Source organism: Pyrus communis, chromosome 4, assembly GCF_963583255.1.
Source record: "Pyrus communis chromosome 4, drPyrComm1.1, whole genome shotgun sequence".
NCBI classification, from domain to species: Eukaryota; Viridiplantae; Streptophyta; class Magnoliopsida; order Rosales; family Rosaceae; genus Pyrus; species Pyrus communis.
In genome coordinates, this window is record NC_084806.1 from 6,386,950 (window position 1) to 6,408,021 (window position 21,072).

General features: G+C 39.1%; 4 protein-coding genes across 4 annotated transcripts; 3 read left to right on the forward strand and 1 right to left on the reverse strand.

Moving 5' to 3' along the window:
* The first annotated feature begins 3,687 nt into the window (after positions 1-3,687).
* Positions 3,688-5,202, forward strand: LOC137731303 (acyltransferase Pun1-like). The gene has a single exon (XM_068470397.1). The coding sequence runs from the start codon at positions 3,737-3,739 to the stop codon at positions 4,550-4,552; it is 816 nt and encodes a 271-aa protein (XP_068326498.1). The 5' UTR covers positions 3,688-3,736; the 3' UTR covers positions 4,553-5,202.
* Positions 4,571-5,050, forward strand: LOC137732583 (BAHD acyltransferase At5g47980-like). The gene has a single exon (XM_068471901.1). The coding sequence runs from the start codon at positions 4,571-4,573 to the stop codon at positions 5,048-5,050; it is 480 nt and encodes a 159-aa protein (XP_068328002.1).
* Positions 5,203-6,158: 956 nt separating the features above from the next.
* On the forward strand, positions 6,159-7,693 carry LOC137730551 (acyltransferase Pun1-like). Its single transcript, XM_068469533.1, has one exon. It carries the CDS (start codon positions 6,212-6,214, stop codon positions 7,523-7,525), a length of 1,314 nt encoding a protein of 437 aa, XP_068325634.1. The 5' UTR covers positions 6,159-6,211; the 3' UTR covers positions 7,526-7,693.
* Positions 7,694-10,950: 3,257 nt separating this feature from the next.
* Positions 10,951-11,379, reverse strand: LOC137732584 (uncharacterized mitochondrial protein AtMg00810-like). Its single transcript, XM_068471902.1, has one exon. The coding sequence runs from the start codon at positions 11,377-11,379 to the stop codon at positions 10,951-10,953; it is 429 nt and encodes a 142-aa protein (XP_068328003.1).
* Positions 11,380-21,072: the final 9,693 nt, after the last annotated feature.

The following is a 21,072-nucleotide window of genomic DNA, read 5'->3' on the forward strand; positions in this document are numbered from 1 at the left end:
CGGATGGCTTCTACAAGAAGCACTTTTCCTAGAAGAACTTTTGCTTTCTAAGTGTTTTAATTAAAAACCACTATATGTAATTTTTATTAGAAATGAGATTGCTTCTTGGAGAGTGCTGATAAGTTTTCGTCAATCATAATTGTTTTCAGTTTTCTTAAATTGCTTTAAGTTTGTGAGAGTTTTGCACTTGGTTAAGAATAACTTGCCTTTTACATCCGAGGTCTCAAGTTCATTCTTCATCCTCCAATAACGATTGTATTGAAAAAAATTCCTTAGCTCGCCTGGTAACTTTTTACAAAAGCAGTTGGAAAACTGATTGCACTTTGGAAATAATAGGGATAGTTATGGGACTCACCTCACATCGAACTTCAACAATTTGAATCATTTATGTTGCAAGTCTCGATCCACAAATCATCTCTGTAAAAATTCAATTTAATCTGAAACAATTTGCCCATTCGATTGTCATGATGAAATTTCAACGTTTCTTAGACCACAGTGTTCATTAGTTTCTTTGAATTCAATTAAATGTCTCAAATTTTTCTGTTTTGGCTAATATTTTGCAAGAACGATTTATGAGGTGTAACTTAAAAAACAGATGAGCCACATCATTGAAGTTCGATATCTTTTGGGCCTCACAACTAATCCCCGTTTCTGTTATTAGAATGAAAAATCGTGAGAAATGTGTCATGTACATCCTGAAAAATATACAAAAACAGTGTTTACCAAAAAGTAAATATACAAAAACAGTTACTATGCATTTGGTGGGTAGTTATGGTCTTTTTATTTCTGTAATTTTGTTTCAACCTCTCGTGTGGCACATGCAAATGGTCAAAGTGCATCTTGACAATTTCTTATAAGATCTTTATCACAAATGGTCTTTGAAATTGATATCATCAATTATGATGGTCCTTGAAATTGACCCCATCAATCATGATGATCTTTGAAATTGCAAATTGATTAATATAGTTCTTGAATTTTAATTCCGCGAATTAATGTCGTCTTTTCATTAGTGTTCCGTCCAAATCAACATTAAAAAAGAACACGTGACAAATTTTTCATGGTAAATGACAATAATACCCTACTAATCCTATTCCTCCCTTCCCACTATTTCACTTGTTCCACCGAATCCCTTACTTTTCCTCACTCTTCCTCATTCCTTCTCCTTCTGCGAATTTTTTTCTACTGTAAGACTTAGGGTTTGAAAAAATATTGGGGATTTTTTACATGAGATTCAATGAAACATTTTAGATTCGACTAAATTAGAGGATTGTCAGGAATAATTCGAGTTTGGTTATTTGCGATGGTGATTTAGGTTGATTGCGATGCCAGAAATATATCGAAAAAATGGAAAGCCTCCACAATATGGTGAGTAAATCGAATCTCCTTTAGTTTTTGAGTTTGTTTGCACTTTTAGTGCTCCCAATATGGTTTTTTTGTTTGGTTTGATAAGTGGATGTTGTTTTCTTGTGAATTTTGTCAGTGGATTGTTTTGTAATGTCGGTGTTTGAGGGTTTGAAGTGGGTTTAGACTTTTCTGCTGTCCCAATGTATATGTTTGTCACTTTGTGTTAAATTCTTCCATTGTTTAATGGTATTGGTTTGGTTGTTGTGGCATTCACTTAGGTGTAGGGTTTGAATAGAAATGAGCTTTCTCTTTCTTGAACTAGTTTCTCCTGCTTCCTTCCCCATAGTTTCTCAAGGCTCTACCTATCACCTCATTTGTTGCACCTTGTACACCTGGCTAGTCCTCCAATCAAGAACAACATGCTTCCTTCCATCACTAGCCACACCCAATAAATTAATTATGCAAACAATTTATGATAATAAAATTGAAGGAACTTAATTAAGTTGATGGGGAATGACTAATTAGCATGTTCTTCGCATTCCTCTCAAAACTTAGAGTATCCATATCCTTTTTTCATAGATTTGACAATACCATGCTCTTAATTTCCTTTTCCTAATTTATTGGCTTCTCTCTCTTCTAGGTTAAATACAGTGATGATTTAACTTGAAAATATTCTAGTTGTAATGCTTTAATATTAGTTCAATATTAATATGTAAGTGTCTTCTCTCTCTCTTTACATTTAACTACCACATTTGATTAACTCTTGGCTTAAAATGTAGTTTTGAGAACTACTAAGAAAGAATTGCACATGATTAATTATAGGAGAAGAATTTTTTGTTGCATAAATACAAGGAATGAAACATAGTAGATTTTGATGCATGTCACCTATTCATTCTAAGTGTAACATAATTTTGACTTGAATTTGTATGTCTTGTAGCTAATCCTGGCTTTTTCACTTATAAAATTCACCATGGAGGTCAGTTGATTAAAAAATGACGCAAGGAAGTATACACAGGGGGTGAGGTTATATTTCTCAATTGGGTTGATGGTGACATGCAATCGTTGGTAGAATGTCACAATATTGCAAAGGACCTAAAATATGAGGAAGAGTTAGCACAGTATAAGAAGCTTCCTGATGGGACTTTTGAAGAGATGAAATGCGATGCAGATGTGATGAATTTGATTGAAGACTTGCCTGATTTGTACATGGTCTGACGTTCAAGTGACAATTGGAAGAGGGAAATATATGAGGTTCAATCTTCTACTCAAGTTGACAAGCAAATAATGACAAGAAACGAATTATTTGATGTGGTTGTGAACTTAGATGAAGAGTTGCAGATAACACATAGTTTGAATTGGGATGATGAGTTTGGGGATTTTGGGATTGGACAGCAAGGCCATGAGGGTGAAGCTACAACCTGTAATAGTGGTGGGAATGAAGATGAAAGCAGTGCAGGGGGTGTGAATGAAGATGATGATAATGAGGAGGAAGAGGAAGGTACTGACAAGGAACTTATTGACAGTGATTATGAGCAAGAGGAAGAAGATGATATACCAATAACGCAATTTGAAGAACAACTTTATGAAGATGATGATAACATGTTTGTAGAAAATGTTGACAACCCCATTGAAGAAGAGCCTGAATAGATGGGGTTGATAGAGGAGATTTTTGATGATGAAGCTTTGTTAGGTGACCTTGGTAGCATTGTTTACAGTGAAGAAGATGAAGAAGGTGTTGAAGTTACCAGCAAAAGGAGGAGACAGAGGGCAAGTCAAATTGTTGACAGTGAAGAAGATGAAAAAGGTGTTAAAGTTACCAGCAAAAGAAGGAGACAAAGGGCAAGTCAGATGCCTAAGTTTAAGCAATGAAAAAGGGCAATTGATTTACAATATCCGAATCCATGAAAAAATGGAGAGAAAAGTGAAGATGGAGAAAGGAAAAGAGAGGTAGTAAGTCAAATTATAAGTAACAGGGTTATTTTGGTCATTTTATCATGACAAATTGGTTGTCTGACCCTTTTTAGAGTTAATTTGGACATAATACTAACGGAAAACCCACATTGAATCTCGGGGTTAAAATTCAAAGACTACATTAATCGATTTTCAATTTCAGGGACTGAGTCTTTTTCAGGACCATTTGTTATAAAAACCCTTTAACCCTTTCTTATAGTAGTCGACATCTTGGGACCCTATTTTCTTCTCAGCCCTTGTCGAACTTATGTAGACAGGTTTTGAAAAGGAATGGAGGACAATAATGTTATTTATGCCAGCGATTGCAGACTACCAAAGTTGACTAGGGGCGTATGAAATCATTCGGTTTTTCATCCTATAATGTACATTTCTGTTATCTGCTACATACAAATTAACTTAAAAAGCTCACAAATATACAGTTATGGCGGCTATGGAAGTTGAAAATATATCCAGAGAAATCACCAAACCTTCCACTCCAACCCCACCACATCTTCGAACACACAAACTCTCGCTCCTCGATCAGGTTAACCCTCGCTCTTATGTTCCGGTCGTTTACTTCTACCCCAAGGAAGCCTCCGATTATCGGTCTGTCGAGGATAAATCCAATCAGCTCAAGAAATCACTATCCGAAACACTGTCCAAATACTACCCTTTTGCCGGCAGGATCAGAGACAGATTCTCCATTGATTGCAACGATGAAGGAGTCGCATTTGTCAAAACGCGAATCAGAAACTTCAAGCTCTCTGACATTCTTGAGAACCCGAAAGACGAGGACCTGGCGTTATTAATCTCCGAAGATGTGGCGTGGAATAAGGATCCGGATGTCAGTGTGATCGTGGGTGTTCAAGTGAGCTTCTTTGACTGCGGTGGAATGGCACTTGGCATTGGTATGTCACACAAGACAGCTGATGCATCCACCATAATCAATTTTGTCAACGACTGGGCAGCTGTGGCTCGTGATCAGTATGTACCATCCCCTGAGTTCATCGCGGAAAATATATTTCCCCAGGCTGACCTGCCACTGTTCCCAGAAGCTGTGCCCGAGAAAAGCGATTGTGTCGCGAAAAGATTTGTGTTTGATGACACAAAGATTGCTGCCCTCAAAGCCTTAGTCGCGGATAAAGTGCAAAACCCCACGAGGGTTGAAGTTGTCGCATCGTTTATTTATAGCTGCGCAATTTCTGCGCTAAGATTGACTTCAGGGTCCTCCTCAAACCCGACTGTTCTCACTCAATAGGTGAACCTGCGCACTAGAATGGTTCCTCCGGTACCGCAAAACTCTGTAGGTTGCATGGTTTGGATATATACAGTGTCCACAGCCGAGGACAGCGTGATTGAGTTGCATGACCTGGTGGCTCAGCTGAAGCAGAATATGACCCGATTTTGTGATTCATATGCTCAAAAGTTTCGGGGGAAAGATCAATGGCCGGTGATCTTCCAAGAGTGTTTGCAAGAATCAATGGTTGAATTTTCGAGACCGAATTTGGTGATGTATAAATGTACAAGCTGGTGCAGGTTCCCGATGTATGAAGTTGACTTTGGTTGGGGAAAGCCGATCTGGATCACCGTCCCTAGCTGCACGACTAAGGATTGCTTTATTCTGATTGATACGAAAAATGGAGAAGGGATTGAAGCATATGTGAATTTGGAAAAGCAGCAACTGGATGTGTTTGAGTGCGACGAGGAGCTTCTTGCATTTGCTTCTTTGAATCCAAGCATTTCAGACTCCGTTTGATCTGATCATCTTCAGCACATACATAGTCGATCTTATTTCGTGTTAGTTTTCAAATCGTTGTGTTTGTTTCTGCTTTTGAATCTGCATTTTTTTTTTCATTGTGAGGTCTAAAAAGAACCCAGTCGGGTCTCAATAAATTTCCCTTGGTACTTCCCTTATTGCTGTGCTGCTTTGCTCATTTGGGTTTATTGAAAAGAGTTTAGAGATAATGAAAATCTCAACCCATCAGTTCTTTATGGGTAACTCTCCGGAACATAATAGTAGTCGGCTTCAACATGTCATGCAGAGTAGGACAGAACGACGGGCATGTAAAATGTAGGAGCTATCGGATCCAGCAAAGAGAGACTCTAGCTCTTAAGGGGGTGTGGAAAATGGGAAATAGTTTAAATCCAATTAAAGGATGTGTTAAAGTTACCAAGTCTTGGGCTGTTAGGATTCGGTCCATCCATTACACACTCGTCATATCTTGTTGCGCAAACAATTCGCGGAAGGAGAGAGTTTGACAAAGCTTAAATACTTCCGCTCATAAACACGTCTAGAATAAATGCTCTTACTAGAAGCACATTGTCACCTATTAGGTGCTTCTCCAAAAAGAACTTTTGAGTGCTGATCGTCATTCCAAACACATTGTCAAACTTTCTAATCCAGTGCTTATTCTAGTCATAACTTTATTAACTTTAATCTCTCCAGCTAATCAAACACCCTCATTCCCTTTGTGTCTTTGCCACACCCAATAATCCCTTAAACAAAGCTCAAAGATCCTCATCTCATTTGGCCTTACAGTGTTGGCCTCTTCACTTTAAACATGACTTTTCATTCTGCCGTACAGTTTTTTAGGACCACTTCCTTTGTCCTTAATATTAGTTAATTAGGCTATCAAATTTTCTAATCTTGATCATATCCTTTCACTTTCAAGTTTTCAAATTTTCAAATTTTTTGCATAGAAATTTCAATAATATATCACTTGAAGGACAATCATGGCGATAATTGATGGATAGAAACAAAGAGAAGAGTGCAGAAGCAGAAAACAAGAGTATGATAATCACTCCTCACGACCTCGTTAGTTTTCATCCTATAAATACATTTCAACTACATGAACTTGGAAAAGCTCAAAATTTTATTGCAGCTTTGGATCTTTAGCATCAAACCAAGACAGCTACCATGACCATGGAAGTTGAACTCATATCCAGAGAAATCATCAAACCTTCCACTCCAACCCCACCACATCTTCGAACACACAACCTTTCATTCATCGAACAGAATACTCCTCGTACTTATCTGCCGGTGGTTTACTTCTATCACAAGGAGAGCTCTGCTTCTCCTAATGGCGATCACGAATCCAATCAGCTCAAGAAATCTTTATCAGAAATACTATCCAAGTACTACCCATTCGCCGGCAGGATCAGAGACCGAGCCTCCGTTGACTGCAACGATGAAGGAGTTGCGTTTGTTGAAGCAAGAGTCAGAAACGTCAAGCTATCTGAAATTCTTGAACACCCTGAAGATACATGGCTGGACCTGTTATTCACAGACAATTTACAGTGGAATGACGATTCGAGTCTCAGCGTGATCTTTGCTGCTCAAGTAAGCTTCTTTGACTGTGGTGGCATGGCAATTGGCATCTGTATGTCACACAAAGTAGCTGACACATCCACCGTGGCCAACTTCATCAACGACTGGGCAGCTCGAAACAAGTGTGATCAATACGTACCGTCTCCTTTGTTCATCGGAGCAGATACATTTCCCCAAGGTGACATGCCATTGTTCCCGGAAACTGTGCTCGAAAAAGGCGACTGCGTCACCAAGAGATTTGTGTTTGATGCCCTGAAGATTGCTTCCCTCAAAGCTATAGTCGCGGACAAAGTGCAAAACCCTACAAGGGTTGAAGTTGTGACAGCTTTGATTTACAGCTGTGCAATTTCTGCGTTAAGATCAACTTCACAGTCGTCCTTAAACCCGACAGTTTTCATCCATACAGTGAATCTCCGCACTAGGGTGGTCCCTCCGTTGCCGAAAAATTCTGTAGGCAGCATGATTTGGGCTTTTACATTGTCCACAGCTGAGGACAGTGTGATGGAGTTGCATGACCTGGTGACTCAAATGAAGCAGAGCATGACCCGATTTTGTGATTCTTATGCTCAAAAGTTTCGCGGGGAAGATCAATGGCCGGCAATCTTTAAAGAGTGTACACAAGCATTAAGGAAAGAATTTTCGATAGCGAATTTGGTGACGTACAGATGTAGCAGCTGGTGCAGGTTCCCAGTGTATGAAGCTGACTTTGGCTGGGGGAAGCCAATCTGGGTGACTATTGCGAGCTGTCCCCTGAAGAATGCTATTTTTCTGATTGATACAAGGAATGGAGAAGGGATTGAAGCATATGTGAATTTGGAAAAGCAACAATTGGATGTGTTCGAGCGCGACGCGCAGCTTCTTGCATTTGCTTCTCTGAATCCGAGTGCTTTAGACTCCATATGATCTGATCACATCTTGTGTGCTGAGGTTTCATATCTCTGTGTTTATGTTTCTCTTTTGTTACGGTTTGCTTTTGAATGTGCAGTTTTTTTCGTTGTGTATGGAACGAAAATTGTTGGGGTCGAATAATATTTCCCTTTGTTTTGGACATTTAGGTTCATAAAATCAACTGCAAGGAGATCAACAAGCAAGCTGAACAATTAGAGGCTCGTTTGAAAGCACTTTTGCTTATTTTAAAAGCAATTTCAAACAAGCCATAGACATGATTGTCCTTCAATAATATATTGATATTTCCGTAGAATATAAATTTGAAAACTTGAAATTGAAAGGACATGATCAAGATTAGAAAATTTGATGCCCAAATTAACTAATATTAAGGACAAAGGAAGTGGTCCTTAGAGTGTAGGGCGCAATGAAAAGTCATGGTTAAAGTGAAGATGCCAACACCGGAAGGCCAAATGAGATATCTTTGAGCTTTGTTTAAGTAAATCATTAGGTGTGGCAATTAGCAAAGATATTAAAGTTCAAAGATTTACTTAAAGGGAATAAGGGTGTTTGATTAGCTGGAGATATTAAAGTTAAGAATAGAATAAATACTGAATTAGAAGAAAATGTGTTTGAAATGACTAAAAGCACTAAATAGTGCTTTTTGGAGAAGTACCTAAGAGATGACAATGTGCTTTTAATAAGAGCATTTACGCTAGAAGTGTTTCTGGACGGAAGTACTTAAGCATTGCTATACTCTAGCCCAAAACTTGGTAACTTCAACACATCCTTTAGTTGGATGAGTTTAGTAAAAATGAATTTAGTAAATTCATCCCATTAGGGTCAGATAATCTCTATATAACTCTAAATTTGTTGCGTCGTGATCATGTGAATGTGATTTATAAATGCAGTTTCCTTAGCATCACTTATAGTTTTCTAGTAAGATAACGGCTTTTGAATATTTTCCTGTTAGTTACTAGGGTTTAAGATTATTTTTTTCATTCGTCAAGAATAAGGTATTTATAAATTCACTTGTAACTTGCTTGGAACTAAGCTTTGTAAGATGTAGTCCTTTCACTATGTAGTGTAGCCATCTTGGCAAATATGTAATATTCTTTTTTCTTTTTTTACAAGAAACGATAGTTGATATTTCGTTGATCCATCAAAACAAATATAAAGGTACCAATTGGGTACAATGCTTCGGTATTTCTTCTATTCTCGTTGCTTAAGTTGTTAACCGTGAATGTAGATTAAGTGACTAAATTATAAGTTACAAACTTACAAGATCTAACAGAAATTTAGAAAGAGAGTAGTACGTATAGAGAGATCTTTAGATTTCAATGAATTGGATGATTGTCTCACAATTCCAGCTTCATGTCCAAACTCCAGGACAGATGTGCGTGTTTGCATTCTCAATAATGCTGTGATACCATGCATTGAAAGGTCACGAGTTTTGTGAATGGAGCGGCCAAATTATTTTCGGATGGAAACTTGAATTGGAAAAGAGTCCTGGACCTATGACAAAAGTGTCCTTCATTTCCAATTTGGATCCTTTCCGGATTCACTGTCCGGAGCCCAAGAATCAGAAAATTTGGAATTTTGGTTTGTGTGAAAAAAGAGATTGGAGCCCTTAATTTGTGTAAGGTGAGCAATCGGAATGAGTTAATGGGTAACGGTCGAATTCATTTTTGTGCACTTTTCTCATTTGGAACACCCAAGTTGGAAGAAAGTTAAAAAAGTGAACTAACAATGCTAACCGAATAAAACTACAAGGACTACAGTGCAATTCAGCCTTAAAACATCCAGATTTTAAGTTCCCATCCTTTTCTCTCTCTTCTCATTTCACACCACCCCAACTCTCTCTCTCTCTCTCTCTCTCTCTCTCTCTCTCAAACCCTTCTTCTTCTTCCACAATTTCTCAGCCCAGATAAAAGTAAATATGGGCAACAAGATCACAGTCAGCTGCATGGCCATGAGATTATTCTGGCAGCAGAGCCCCTATGAAAACTAAAATTTTCTTTGCCAAAAAAATAAAACAAGAAAATTTTCATTTTCATAGAGGCTACTGTTGCCTGAATGAAATTAATGGAGAAGGGAAGCTTTCAGCAATGGAAAACTTCATTTCGAAGTTGCTGATCAAATGAAGAAAGGTTTGTTTTTCCTGCAGGTTAAGAATACATAGAACTTAATCAGGCTTCCATCTAATCTGACGGCTTAGACATTTCGAAAATAGGGTTGCAAGGCTTAAGGTCAAGTTTAGGCTTAAGCCCACGAGATCCAACCTTATTTCAAGAAACCGTGAGGACTAATCTGGATCCCCTGGAGCAGCATTCGTGTCACGAAATATGGTAGCTTGTATGACAAGATATTCATATGTAACGCAGGTCTTGAACAAATGTTGACTCGGCAACACAGTCGGGAAGGATCAGAGGCGACTGCTTGCCCCTGCTATGTTTCCAAATCTCGTAGTTTTTTTCTTGGACTGAGGCAGCTAGTTTTTCTAGCTAGAGCGCTTCTAAGGGAGGAGAATTCTAGTGCTGGACGAGGCAACGGCTTCTATAGGCACAGCAACAGACAATGTAATTCAGGAGACGACAAGGGAAGAAATGAAGGAATGCACCGTGATCACTGTTGCTCACCGGATTTCTGCAGTAGTCGACAATGACTTGGTTCTCGTTCTCGATCAAGGTATGGTATAAGTTTTACAACAATAAGAAACAAACCCTAAATAACATACCTTTGTTATTCCTGTAAAACTTTAGAACTCTCACGTTTCCAGCTCAGAATGTGCATACCTATCAACTGATGGGTTGCGTGTATTTATAATAATTTTGAGATTACATCAGGGGTTTATCAACCCTATTTAGACAGCAATATTTGAATTTGAATAATACAACATCTATGAAATCAAACTTTCAAACATTTAAAAATAATCTAGACCTATCAGAGTTATCCTTGGATAAGGACTGCATTCCTGAATAACATACTTTAGAGTTTAAACATGAGCTGGATTCTTGATAACTCTGACTTGGTCTAACAGCGCCCCCCCCCCCCCCCCCCCCCCCCCGCAAGCTGACAGGCCAAGAAACAACTAGAAGCTTGGACACCAAAAGCTTGAAACGCAAGGAAGACAAACCCTTTGTAAACAAATCAGCAATCTGATCCTGAGAACAAATAAAATTTACCAGAAGCTGTTTTCAAACCACCTTCTCACGGACATAGTGATAATCGACCTCCAAGTGTTTCGTCCGTGAATGAAAAACTGGATTGGAATCTAAGGCTATTGAAGAGACATTGTCGCACCATATGTGTGGAATGAAAAGATGCAAATGAAGGTCTCTGAATAATGACCTTAACCAAGATAGCTCAGCAGCAGTGTAGGCTAGTTGCCTATATTCGGCTTCTGTACGCGACCGAGAGACAATCTTCTGTTTCTTTGAACTCTAAGACACTAGATTTGGTCCCAAATAAATACAAAAATCTCCTGTAGTGTGACAGGTATCAGCATTGCCCGCATAATCTGCATCGGAGAAAGCATACAGTTGCATACCTCCAGGTTTATAAACAAGACCATGATCATACGTGGCCTTCAAATAACGCAGGATGCGTTTCACTGCCATCCAATGAGTGTCCTTGGGTGAGTGCATAAATTGGCACACCTGGTTAACGGCATAGGAGAGATCCGGTCTCGTAATGATTAAATACTGCAACGCTCCAACGACATTACGATAATGATCCGGATGCTTGTAAGGTTCACCAACATAAGCACTCAATTTTTGTCCTGCAGAAACTGGAGTGGAAATAAGCTTGGCATCTTTAAACTTTTTTCGTTCAAGCAAGTCCAGGGGATACTTGGATTGAGCCAAATGCATATTGTTACCAATGTAAGTGGCTTTATTGACAGTATGGGGACAATACAGTATGGAAGGGAATATTGCTATGGGGACAGTACAGTATGGAAGGGAATGTTGCACGTGAAAAAGGAATGTTGACAGCTAGACACCACATGGGTTGCTGCTTATTTTTTCTCTGGTTGCTGCATCATGGACAGCAAGCACAACAACCTGTATTGCAGTTATTTATTGCATGCGTTTGTGTGCATGCGTGTATGTAAAATATGTATAAAACATGCTGCCATTGCAACAGTTTATTTTATGAAAAACACAACAAGTTGAAACCAAAAACGTCAATATGGTATCAGAGCAGGAACCATAGGGTCCTGCCTCTGTTGTTTATCCTTCTAGCTTGTTCTTCTTCCTCTGTTCATCATTTGTTGTGATGGCAGAAGATATTTCATTTAGTTCTGAGGCTACAAGTTCCTCAACTCCACCAGCCAACATGATACACGGGGAGAGCAACCCACGACTGTGTTCCGTGTCGTTGAATGAGTTCAACTACTTGCCATGGTCACGAGCTATATCTCTTGCTCTAGGAGGAAGATCGAAACTAGGGTACGTAAATGGAACCATCAAGCCTCCAGGTTCTTCCTCAGCTACCTTTGATGCATGGCACTCAAATGACCAGCTTGTTATGTCCTGGATACTTAACTCGATGGAGCCCAAGTTGTCCGAGATCTTCAGCTACTCAGATTCTTCACACATCTTATGGGAATCGATCAAGGAAATGTACGGCAGTCAACACAATGCTGCCCGTGTGTTTGAACTAAAGAAAAGCCTCGCTGGACTTAAGCAAGGTAATCAAACGTTCATTCAGCATCTTGGAAGCATGAAATCTATGTGGAATGAACTTGATCTATACCGTCCACACACCACTGAATCCGCTGCACTCTTGAAAAGGGCTGATGAAGATAAAGTGTTCCAACTATTGGCAAGCTTGGGAGTTGAGTATGAAGACCTGCGTAGCCACTTACTAATGACTCCTGAGCTACCATCGTTCGTCAACGTGTGTCATGCAGTCCAAAGAGAGGAAACTCGAAGGAAAGTAATGCATGTTGAGCCCCGTTCTAGCCCAGAAGCTAGGGCCTTCACCAGTAACCACAACTTCACTAGTGAAAGGTTTTTTAATGGAAAGAAAGCTGACTGGAAATGCACATACTGCAACACCAAGGGGCATGTACGGGAAAAATGCTGGATTTTACACCCTGAGTTAAAACCTAAGTTTAACAAGGAAGGAAAAATGATCAGGGATGGGAAAGGGTTTGCGCCTAAAGCCTTCCAATCTTTGAGCTATCCATCTAAAGAGATGTCAAACTTCACCTCAAGCCCTATCTCCCTGATCAATGAGTTTGCCGCCTTTCTCCAAAAGAAGAGTGATATCGCTGAGGGTAACAATGTCACCACGGAAAATTCCACAGAAATGCTTGGAAAATTTGCTGGTTTTTTGGCAAATTCAAACACCACTACATCCGGCAATATCCCAGGTATCATTTGTGCACTTTCCACGGCTCTCAATCTCACACACGATTTTTGGATTGTAGACTCAGGTGCCACTGACCATATAACCAACAACCAAGCTTGTCTACATGAGTTTCAAAAATTACTTAATCCTACTCATGTGTCTGTAGCGAATGGGAAAGGGGAACCAGTCCTAGGAAAAGGAAAAATTAAATTGATGGGGAGTGATGTAGAGTCTACAGCACTATATGTACCCTCATTTCCATTTCAGCTTCTGTCCATAGGAAACATCACACATACTTTGAACTGTCTTGCTATTTTTTCTCCTCACACAGTTGTGTTTCAGGATCGAGTCACTCAGAAGAAGATTGGTGAGGGTTTTTTCTTAAATGGTCTGTACTACATCTCAAAGGAGTTCAATCAAATTAAGGAACCCATTGCCACCCTAAGCCATGTCCAGAAGCATCAACTTTGGCACCAACGCCTAGCTCATCCCTCCGAACCAGTAATGTCTAAATTATTTCCAAATTATTGTACCAACACACATGAGTGTGAGATTTGTCAAATGTCAAAAGCCACTAGGCTACCTTTTGTACCCTCTAAAACTAGAACCAGTAAACTCTTTGAAGTTGTACACTCAGATATTTGGGGACCTTCCCGTGTTGAGTCATTTGATGGGTACAAGTATTTTGTTACATTCATAGATGACTACTCTAGGGTTACCTGGTTATATCTCTTAAAGTCTAAAAGTGAATTTTTTACAGCTTTTCAAGACTTTCATAAGCTAATAACCAACCAATTCTCCTCAAAAATATATACCTTACGGTCAGATAATGGCACCGAGTACACCTCCAATAATCTGTCAAACTACTTGAGCAGTCATGGTATCTTGCATCAAACTAGTTGTGTGGGTACACCACAACAAAATGGTGTTGCCGAACGCAAGAATAGGGATTTATTGGAGAAAACTAGGTCTCTTATGTTTCAGATGCAAGTTCCCAAGAGATTCTGGTCCCAAGCACTCCTCACTGCAGCCTATATCATTAACAGACTTCCCACTCGTGTCCTGAATTCCAAATCACCTTTTGAAGTTATAAAGGGAAGAACTGCTGATTTAACTCATTTCAGGATTTTTGGATGCACTTGTTATGTTCACATTCAAGCAAATCATCGTGATAAACTCGAACCTCGAGCTATCAAGTGTGTGTTTATGGGGTACTCGAGTTCTCAAAAGGGATACAAATGTTATAATCCACACACTGGGAAGCTGGTTGTCTCTAGGGATGTACGGTTTGATGAACTCGTTCCTTTCTTCAACAATCACTCCCCGAATAGTTCTCAGGGGGAGAGTCTAATGGATATTTTTCCACTACCAACTCTTGCTGAAATCCATACAGACACCCCCCCATACCACCCTATAAGTGACTCCCCAGTTGATGAGATGGTCAGCGAAGATATACCTCGTGCCCCAGCACCAGTTGTTGTCACACAACCAATTGTAGCAGCACCAAAAAGGAACCCAACTCGTGATCGCAATCCTCCTCTACGGCTCCAAGAGTACATCACTTACAGTGCAAAGCATCCCATTTCTGAAGCTCTTACTTATCACAAACTGTCAGCATCTCATGCATCCTTCCTAAGTCAGGTGACAAATAATTTTGAGCCTAAAAACTTTCAAGAAGCAGTATGTATGCCCGTGTGGAGAGAAGCCATGCATAATGAGCTCAAAGCACTGAACGAAAATCAAACCTGGAGTGTGGTAGACCTTCCCAAAGGGAAGAAAGCCGTAGGGAGTAGATGGATTTACAAGATCAAATTCAATTCCAATGGTACCATTGAAAGACACAAGGCACGATTGGTTGCACGGGGGTTCACTCAAACCTACGGTATTGATTACAAGGAGACTTTTGCTCCCGTCGCCAAAATGAACACAGTAAGGGTGTTGTTATCAGTAGCAGTCAACCACGACTGGCCCTTGTTTCAAATGGATGTTAAAAACGCATTTCTTCACGGTGAGCTTCAAGAAGAGGTGTACATGAAGCTACCTCCAGGACACCCTCAAGAACAAGAAACTACCAAAGTCTGCAAGCTTCATAAAGCTATATATGGACTTAAACAGTCTCCTCGAGCTTGGTATGCCAAACTGAGCTCCGTTCTTGAAGTGGTAGGGTTCAAAAGGAGTCATGCTGACTCCTCTCTCTTTGTTCGAAGTGGTGTCCAAGGGAAGCTCATAGTTCTTATATATGTTGACGACCTTATCATCACGGGGGACAACATGGATGAACTCGAGGCTCTTAAAAGGTCGCTTCACCAACAGTTTGCCATTAAAGACTTGGGAACCTTGAAATATTTTCTGGGAATTGAGATGGCTACCTCTTCCAAGGGTTTATTTTTGAATCAAAGGAGGTATGTTCTTGACCTTCTTAAAGAAGCACATATGGTCAACTGCAAACCTGCTCGCACCCCACTTGCTAGCAAACTTCAATTGGATGCTCCAGGTAAACCCCTATCAAATCCTAATGTGTATCAACGCATGGTTGGGAAACTCATTTACCTCACTATCACAAGGCCTGATATTGCTTACTCCGTTAGCCTTATCAGTCAGTTTATGCATTCTCCTACATTGGTTCATTGGGAAATTGTCAAGAGAATACTCCGATATCTCAAGGGTTCGATCGGCAGAGGTATACTCATGCAGAAAAATGAGTCTAATAACATTCTGGCCTATACCGATGCTGATTGGGCTGGTAATTCCCTTGATCGAAAATCCACCACAGGTTTTTGTACCTTTGTAGGTGGAAACCTTGTCACCTGGAAAAGTAAAAAACAAACAGTGGTTGCACGGTCCAGTGCTGAAGCTGAATATCGGGCCATGGCAGCAACAGCTTCTGAACTCATCTGGTTGAAGAGTCTCCTTCTTGATCTTGGCTTCACCAGCAAGGAACCCATGTCCTTATTCTGTGACAACCAGGCTGCAATGCATATTGCATCCAATCCTGTCTTCCATGAACGGACTAAACACATTGAAGTTGACTGCCATTTCATCCGCACTCAAGTTCAATCCAACGTCATCGAAACTGTGTACACTAGAAGTCATGATCAACTTGCGGACCTTTTCACGAAAGCTCTCGATTTTACACAGTTTCAACGGTTATTGTTCAAGCTTGGATCAATCAACCCCCTTGATCCAGCTTGAGGGGGAGTATTGACAGTATGGGGACAATACAGTATGGAAGGGAATATTGCTATGGGGACAGTACAGTATGGAAGGGAATGTTGCACGTGAAAAAGGAATGTTGACAGCTAGACACCACATGGGTTGCTGCTTATTTTTTCTCTGGTTGCTGCATCATGGACAGCAAGCACAACAACCTGTATTGCAGTTATTTATTGCATGCGTTTGTGTGCATGCGTGTATGTAAAATATGTATAAAACATGCTGCCATTGCAACAGTTTATTTTATGAAAAACACAACAAGTTGAAACCAAAAACGTCAATAGGCTTCAACACCCAGGAAATAACTAAGGGGACCCAAGTCTTTCATGGAAAACAAAGTGCTGAGCTTCTTGATCAACCATGCCATTTGAGTGTTGTTGTTTCCTGTTAGCAATATGTCATCCACATAGATAAGCAAAATCAAATAAACTACTCTTTGATTAAAAACAAACAAAAAGTAATCGCACATGGACTCTTGGAACCCTAATTGAAGGAGAAATTCAGAAAACCTTTGAAACAAGGCCCTAGGCGCCCGTTTTAAACCATACAAACTACGTTGCAGTTTACAAACGTAGTTAGGATACTGTTTATCAACAAAACCCAGTGGTTGTCTCATGTACACATCCTCATTCAAATACCCATGTAGAAATGCGTTATGAACGTCCAACTGTCGAACATGCCACTTCTTATAAACTGCCAAACTCAAAACAAGTCTAATGGTGCCATGCTTGACAACTGGACTAAAGGTCTCCGTATAGTCGATCCCCGATTGTTGATGAAAGCGATTAGCCACAAGCCTAGCCTTATGTCGCTCAATCGAGCCATCTGCACTCCTCTTTATCTTGAAAACCCATTTGTTTGGCAATAAGTTCATGGCATGATGGTAAGGTACAAGAGTCCACGGAACACAACGCTGCAAGGCACTGAATTCCTGAGCCATCGCAGTCCTCCATTCAGTATGATTCTCCAGCTCAGCACTGCGTTTTCAAAGTTGGTGGCAGAATTCTTGAGGAGATCTTCCACGAGCATGATGACGACGAACTAATACTACTCATTAGTGGAAATAGATAATAGAGCAAGAACTGAATCTTCATTCATCAATTCCATGGTGTTTTCATTAATTTTTGCTCCTGACTTTTGCCTATCGGGAAGCCATTCTTGTACAAACTCGAGTTCGTGTAAAGATCAGATTACGACATTTTATCTAATATTGATTAGTGATTTGTATGTATGATCAGTCCATATTAACGCTATGGTTTTGTTTCTTAGCCCACAAGCACTGTAGGGAATTAGTTATAGATCCGACTCGGAAAAAATATGAACTTTATTGATAAAAAAGATCATACACACAGCAACTACTTGGAAGCTTGTAGCACATAGAATTCGCCTCATAAACCCTTTTACAAAACAAACTTCGTGTCCTACGTTCTCCAATTCCAGCACATCGATGAATTGCATCACTCGATTCACTTTGGCATCAGTGGAACGGAGAAGTATTTGGAGCTCTGGTACGGACATATTTCCGGAGTCCGTGTTCTGCGTATCTCTCACCCTCTTCATGATTCTCTAGCACCCCTGCAGTTCTGTTCTGCTTGGTAACCCTGACTTAAGGGTTGCTGGTGATGTTCCTAACAAGCTGCATGCCGCAAATGCCAACAGCTACACCAACTGCAGCAAATAGGGGGAACACCTATGTGTCCATGCCAAAAAAAAATATTATTTAGACTACAGTATATCATAGAATAAAAAGTTGGCATGGAATTCAGAAATTTACCACATATATGATTAAAAAAAAAATTAAAAAAATTAAAACTTGCACGACAAATCTAGAACACAATTCACTAAAAGTCTATCGAGTGAATATTTATAACGGTTCCACATGAAAAACAGAGTGTTGATTGTCAAAAGGATGACGAGAGAATGAGATCAACTATTCTCCTTCATCAATTCAATATCTGGTTTTTTCATATTTCGACTTTGAAGTAACCATATAAGATACCGAGAATCGAAATAATTCCAGTACCTCAGGCCTTGTCCATCTGGAGGAGGAAGCCATGATAAAGCTGTTGAGAAACCAAGAGAAGAGAAGAGAGCGGAAGATGATTGAACAACAATTCCCTTCTCCTTCTTGTCGGAGGTGGGGTGAGAGACAAGGCAGAACAATGAGTTTTTCTTCACAATTATGGGCTGTATATTTATTGCCCCCACTAATTACCCATTTTTAGACTCCAAAAAATTACGGAGTGGCTCGCGTGTACTACAAGGTAAAGAAAAAGCTCAGCCTTGACCAATTTTTATCCAAATTCCGATAGAGTAGGATTTTCTCCCATCTAAATTCCCTCCTCCCCTCGCCTTTCTCTTTTTCTTTCTCTCTATAAAAAAGTCAACACAATATGTTGACGTGATTTAATGGTGACCATTCACATAAAAAAATATAAATAAATAAAAAAAAAAGAAATTTGAAGGAGGGAGTATCCTATTCCAATTCGAATTGGTATGTGGGCAACAATTCTAATTTTTCGTTTCAAAATTTGTGGCCTTTCCAATTGAGGAAATATTTGATTTAAGCTTATTTTTTGGTCCTCGCCATATTCACAAATTAATTAAGTCACCCATTTTGGCCCAATGGGCCTATAGAATGTTCTCTCGTGCAGGTCCAGTCAACAAAAAATTCCTTACCCGAGCCTAGGGCATGATGCATCCAACAAAGGGTCACTTGTCATCACATTATCCGTCTTGATCGCAAATCGAGACTTGTGTATTGTTGTCATTTCCTTATCTTGGACCACACACGCTTTTTGGTCTCAATGAGTTTTCAGCTCTCATATGTTACTAAATCACCTTATTATAACAGAACGACATTCGTGTCATGCTCCAACTTAAAATTCGAACTTGAAAGGATAAGTCATTGATAATCAAACTATCCAAGTCATTGAGAATTTTGCTATCAAAATAGGGTTTATCTATCCTTCTATCCGCTTAAACATGATTTTCTCGCTTTAGTTCCCTCTTGTTCGATCGGCTGCAAATTTTAATAAAAAAATCCGGCATCTGCCTTTGACATTATTAGGGCTGGAAAAAAATCCCAAAAATCCCAAACCAAACCGAAAAAATCCCGATCCCAAACCAAAAAAATCCCAAACCAAAATTCCCGAAAATTTCGGTATGTCATCCCGAACCAAACCGAAATTTTCGGTATGGGATTCGGGATTACATCTCCATTTTTTCGGTATTCCCATACCGAATAGAAATAAATATTATATATATATTATTTTTTAATTATAAGAGAATTATTTTTTAATTAATGGTATTGGTAGCCACTAGTGTGATTAATCTTTGTCTCAACTAAATAACTAATGTTTGTTTGTTCAATTTGTTTGTTTCTATATTCCAGTTATCTCAACTAATGTGATTAATCTTTGGATATTAGTTTCCTGCATACCTAGCCACTAGTGTGATTAATCTTTGGATATTAGTTTCCTGCATACCTAGCCACTAGTGTGATTAATCTTTGGATATTAGTTTCCTGCATACCTAGCCACTAGTGTGATTAATATGTGGATATTAGTTTCCTGCATACCTAGGCAAATCAAGGAAACAAAGGAGCAAAGACCATTATGCATGCATGAACATATCAGTATACATATATTGTATATATATACACGGACAAGGTGGGTACAGGGCATGCAATTAGTTGAGCTCAAATTTTTTTCTTTTGTTTTCGAGTACACAATATAGTTGTTCTTTCAGACATGGGCGCCGCCAAAATTTTCATTTAATTACAACTATGTGGAGGAGGAATCAAAGTTGGAATGTGGGGTGAGATGGCATTAGCCCAAAAACTTTGTGCACAAATGGGTAGTGGGTAGATTGAAACTTAATTTTAGCCCAAAAACATAATATGTCAAATTTTAGTCCAAAAGCCCAAAAACATTTCGGGATTCCCGATTTGTCCCGAAATCCCGAAATTATTTCGGGATTCCCGAAAATTGGGATTCCCGAAAATTTGGTTTGGGATTGGTATTGAATTTGGGATTCCCAAAAATTTCGGTTTGGGAATCGGGACAAGGGTTTCGGTATGGGATCCCATACCGAACCACCCCTAGACATTATGCAATTCTAGTACGTTTCAATTAGGTTATGGTTATGTTTTAAAAAAATAGAATAATTACTTCTTCTTTTTTTTTATGACAATTGATATAACAATAAAGTCTTATCTCATTAAGTGGTTCAGCTGTATGAATCATAAAACGTCACTGCATTCATTTTCTATAACAATCAATAAGATAAATAAAACTAATTCATCGAAACTACATGAAAAGGAATTCAAACATAGAGCTTCAAGTGCAAAAATAAACACTATTAACTAGTTAAGTTATAAGTCATTAATTAATCGCTAGAGCCTTCATTTCATGGTTGACTATTGTAATTGAAACTACATACCTACCATTCGGTCATCAATCCACGCTTTGACATGGTGGTTGGTGATGTTTCATGCACGCCTAGCTATATTGATGAGCGAATATTAGACTATATATTTTACCCTAATCTTAGTATTAATTTATTGATTATTTTGATACTTTGAGTTATATTTCTAATGCAGGACATTTGATTTTCTTTGGAGCAAAAAGTGATCAAACGGATGAATTTTGGAGTGATTCCAATTGGAGGATGTTCGTGAGTTTTTCAAGATGATTGTATCAAAGTTTCAGATTTTTCTACCAAGCTATTTGACTGTGGTGATTAAATAAAAGCCCAGCGTGTAGCTTTCCCAGATTGATGTTTCTTGACATTTTGGGTATTTTGGAGGTCAATATGGTATTTTTTTGAGGAAGTTCCTTATGAGGATTTGTAGTGGATGTCTCCAGCTTTCAAAAGAGACATTTTGGGACCAAATCGGAGTTGATTTGGTCGGTCAAAGGTCTAATTTTCTGAGAAATCCGAATTTAAGTTTAAATAGGAAACCTTTTATTTTCTGTTTTATTATTTTATTA

Coding starts and splice junctions, on each gene's coding strand:
- LOC137731303 (XM_068470397.1), top strand. CDS start 3,737: ATGGCGGCTATGGAAGTTGAAAATATATCCAGAGAAATCACCAAACCT.
- LOC137732583 (XM_068471901.1), top strand. CDS start 4,571: ATGGTTCCTCCGGTACCGCAAAACTCTGTAGGTTGCATGGTTTGGATA.
- LOC137730551 (XM_068469533.1), top strand. CDS start 6,212: ATGACCATGGAAGTTGAACTCATATCCAGAGAAATCATCAAACCTTCC.
- LOC137732584 (XM_068471902.1), bottom strand. CDS start 11,379: ATGCATTTGGCTCAATCCAAGTATCCCCTGGACTTGCTTGAACGAAAA.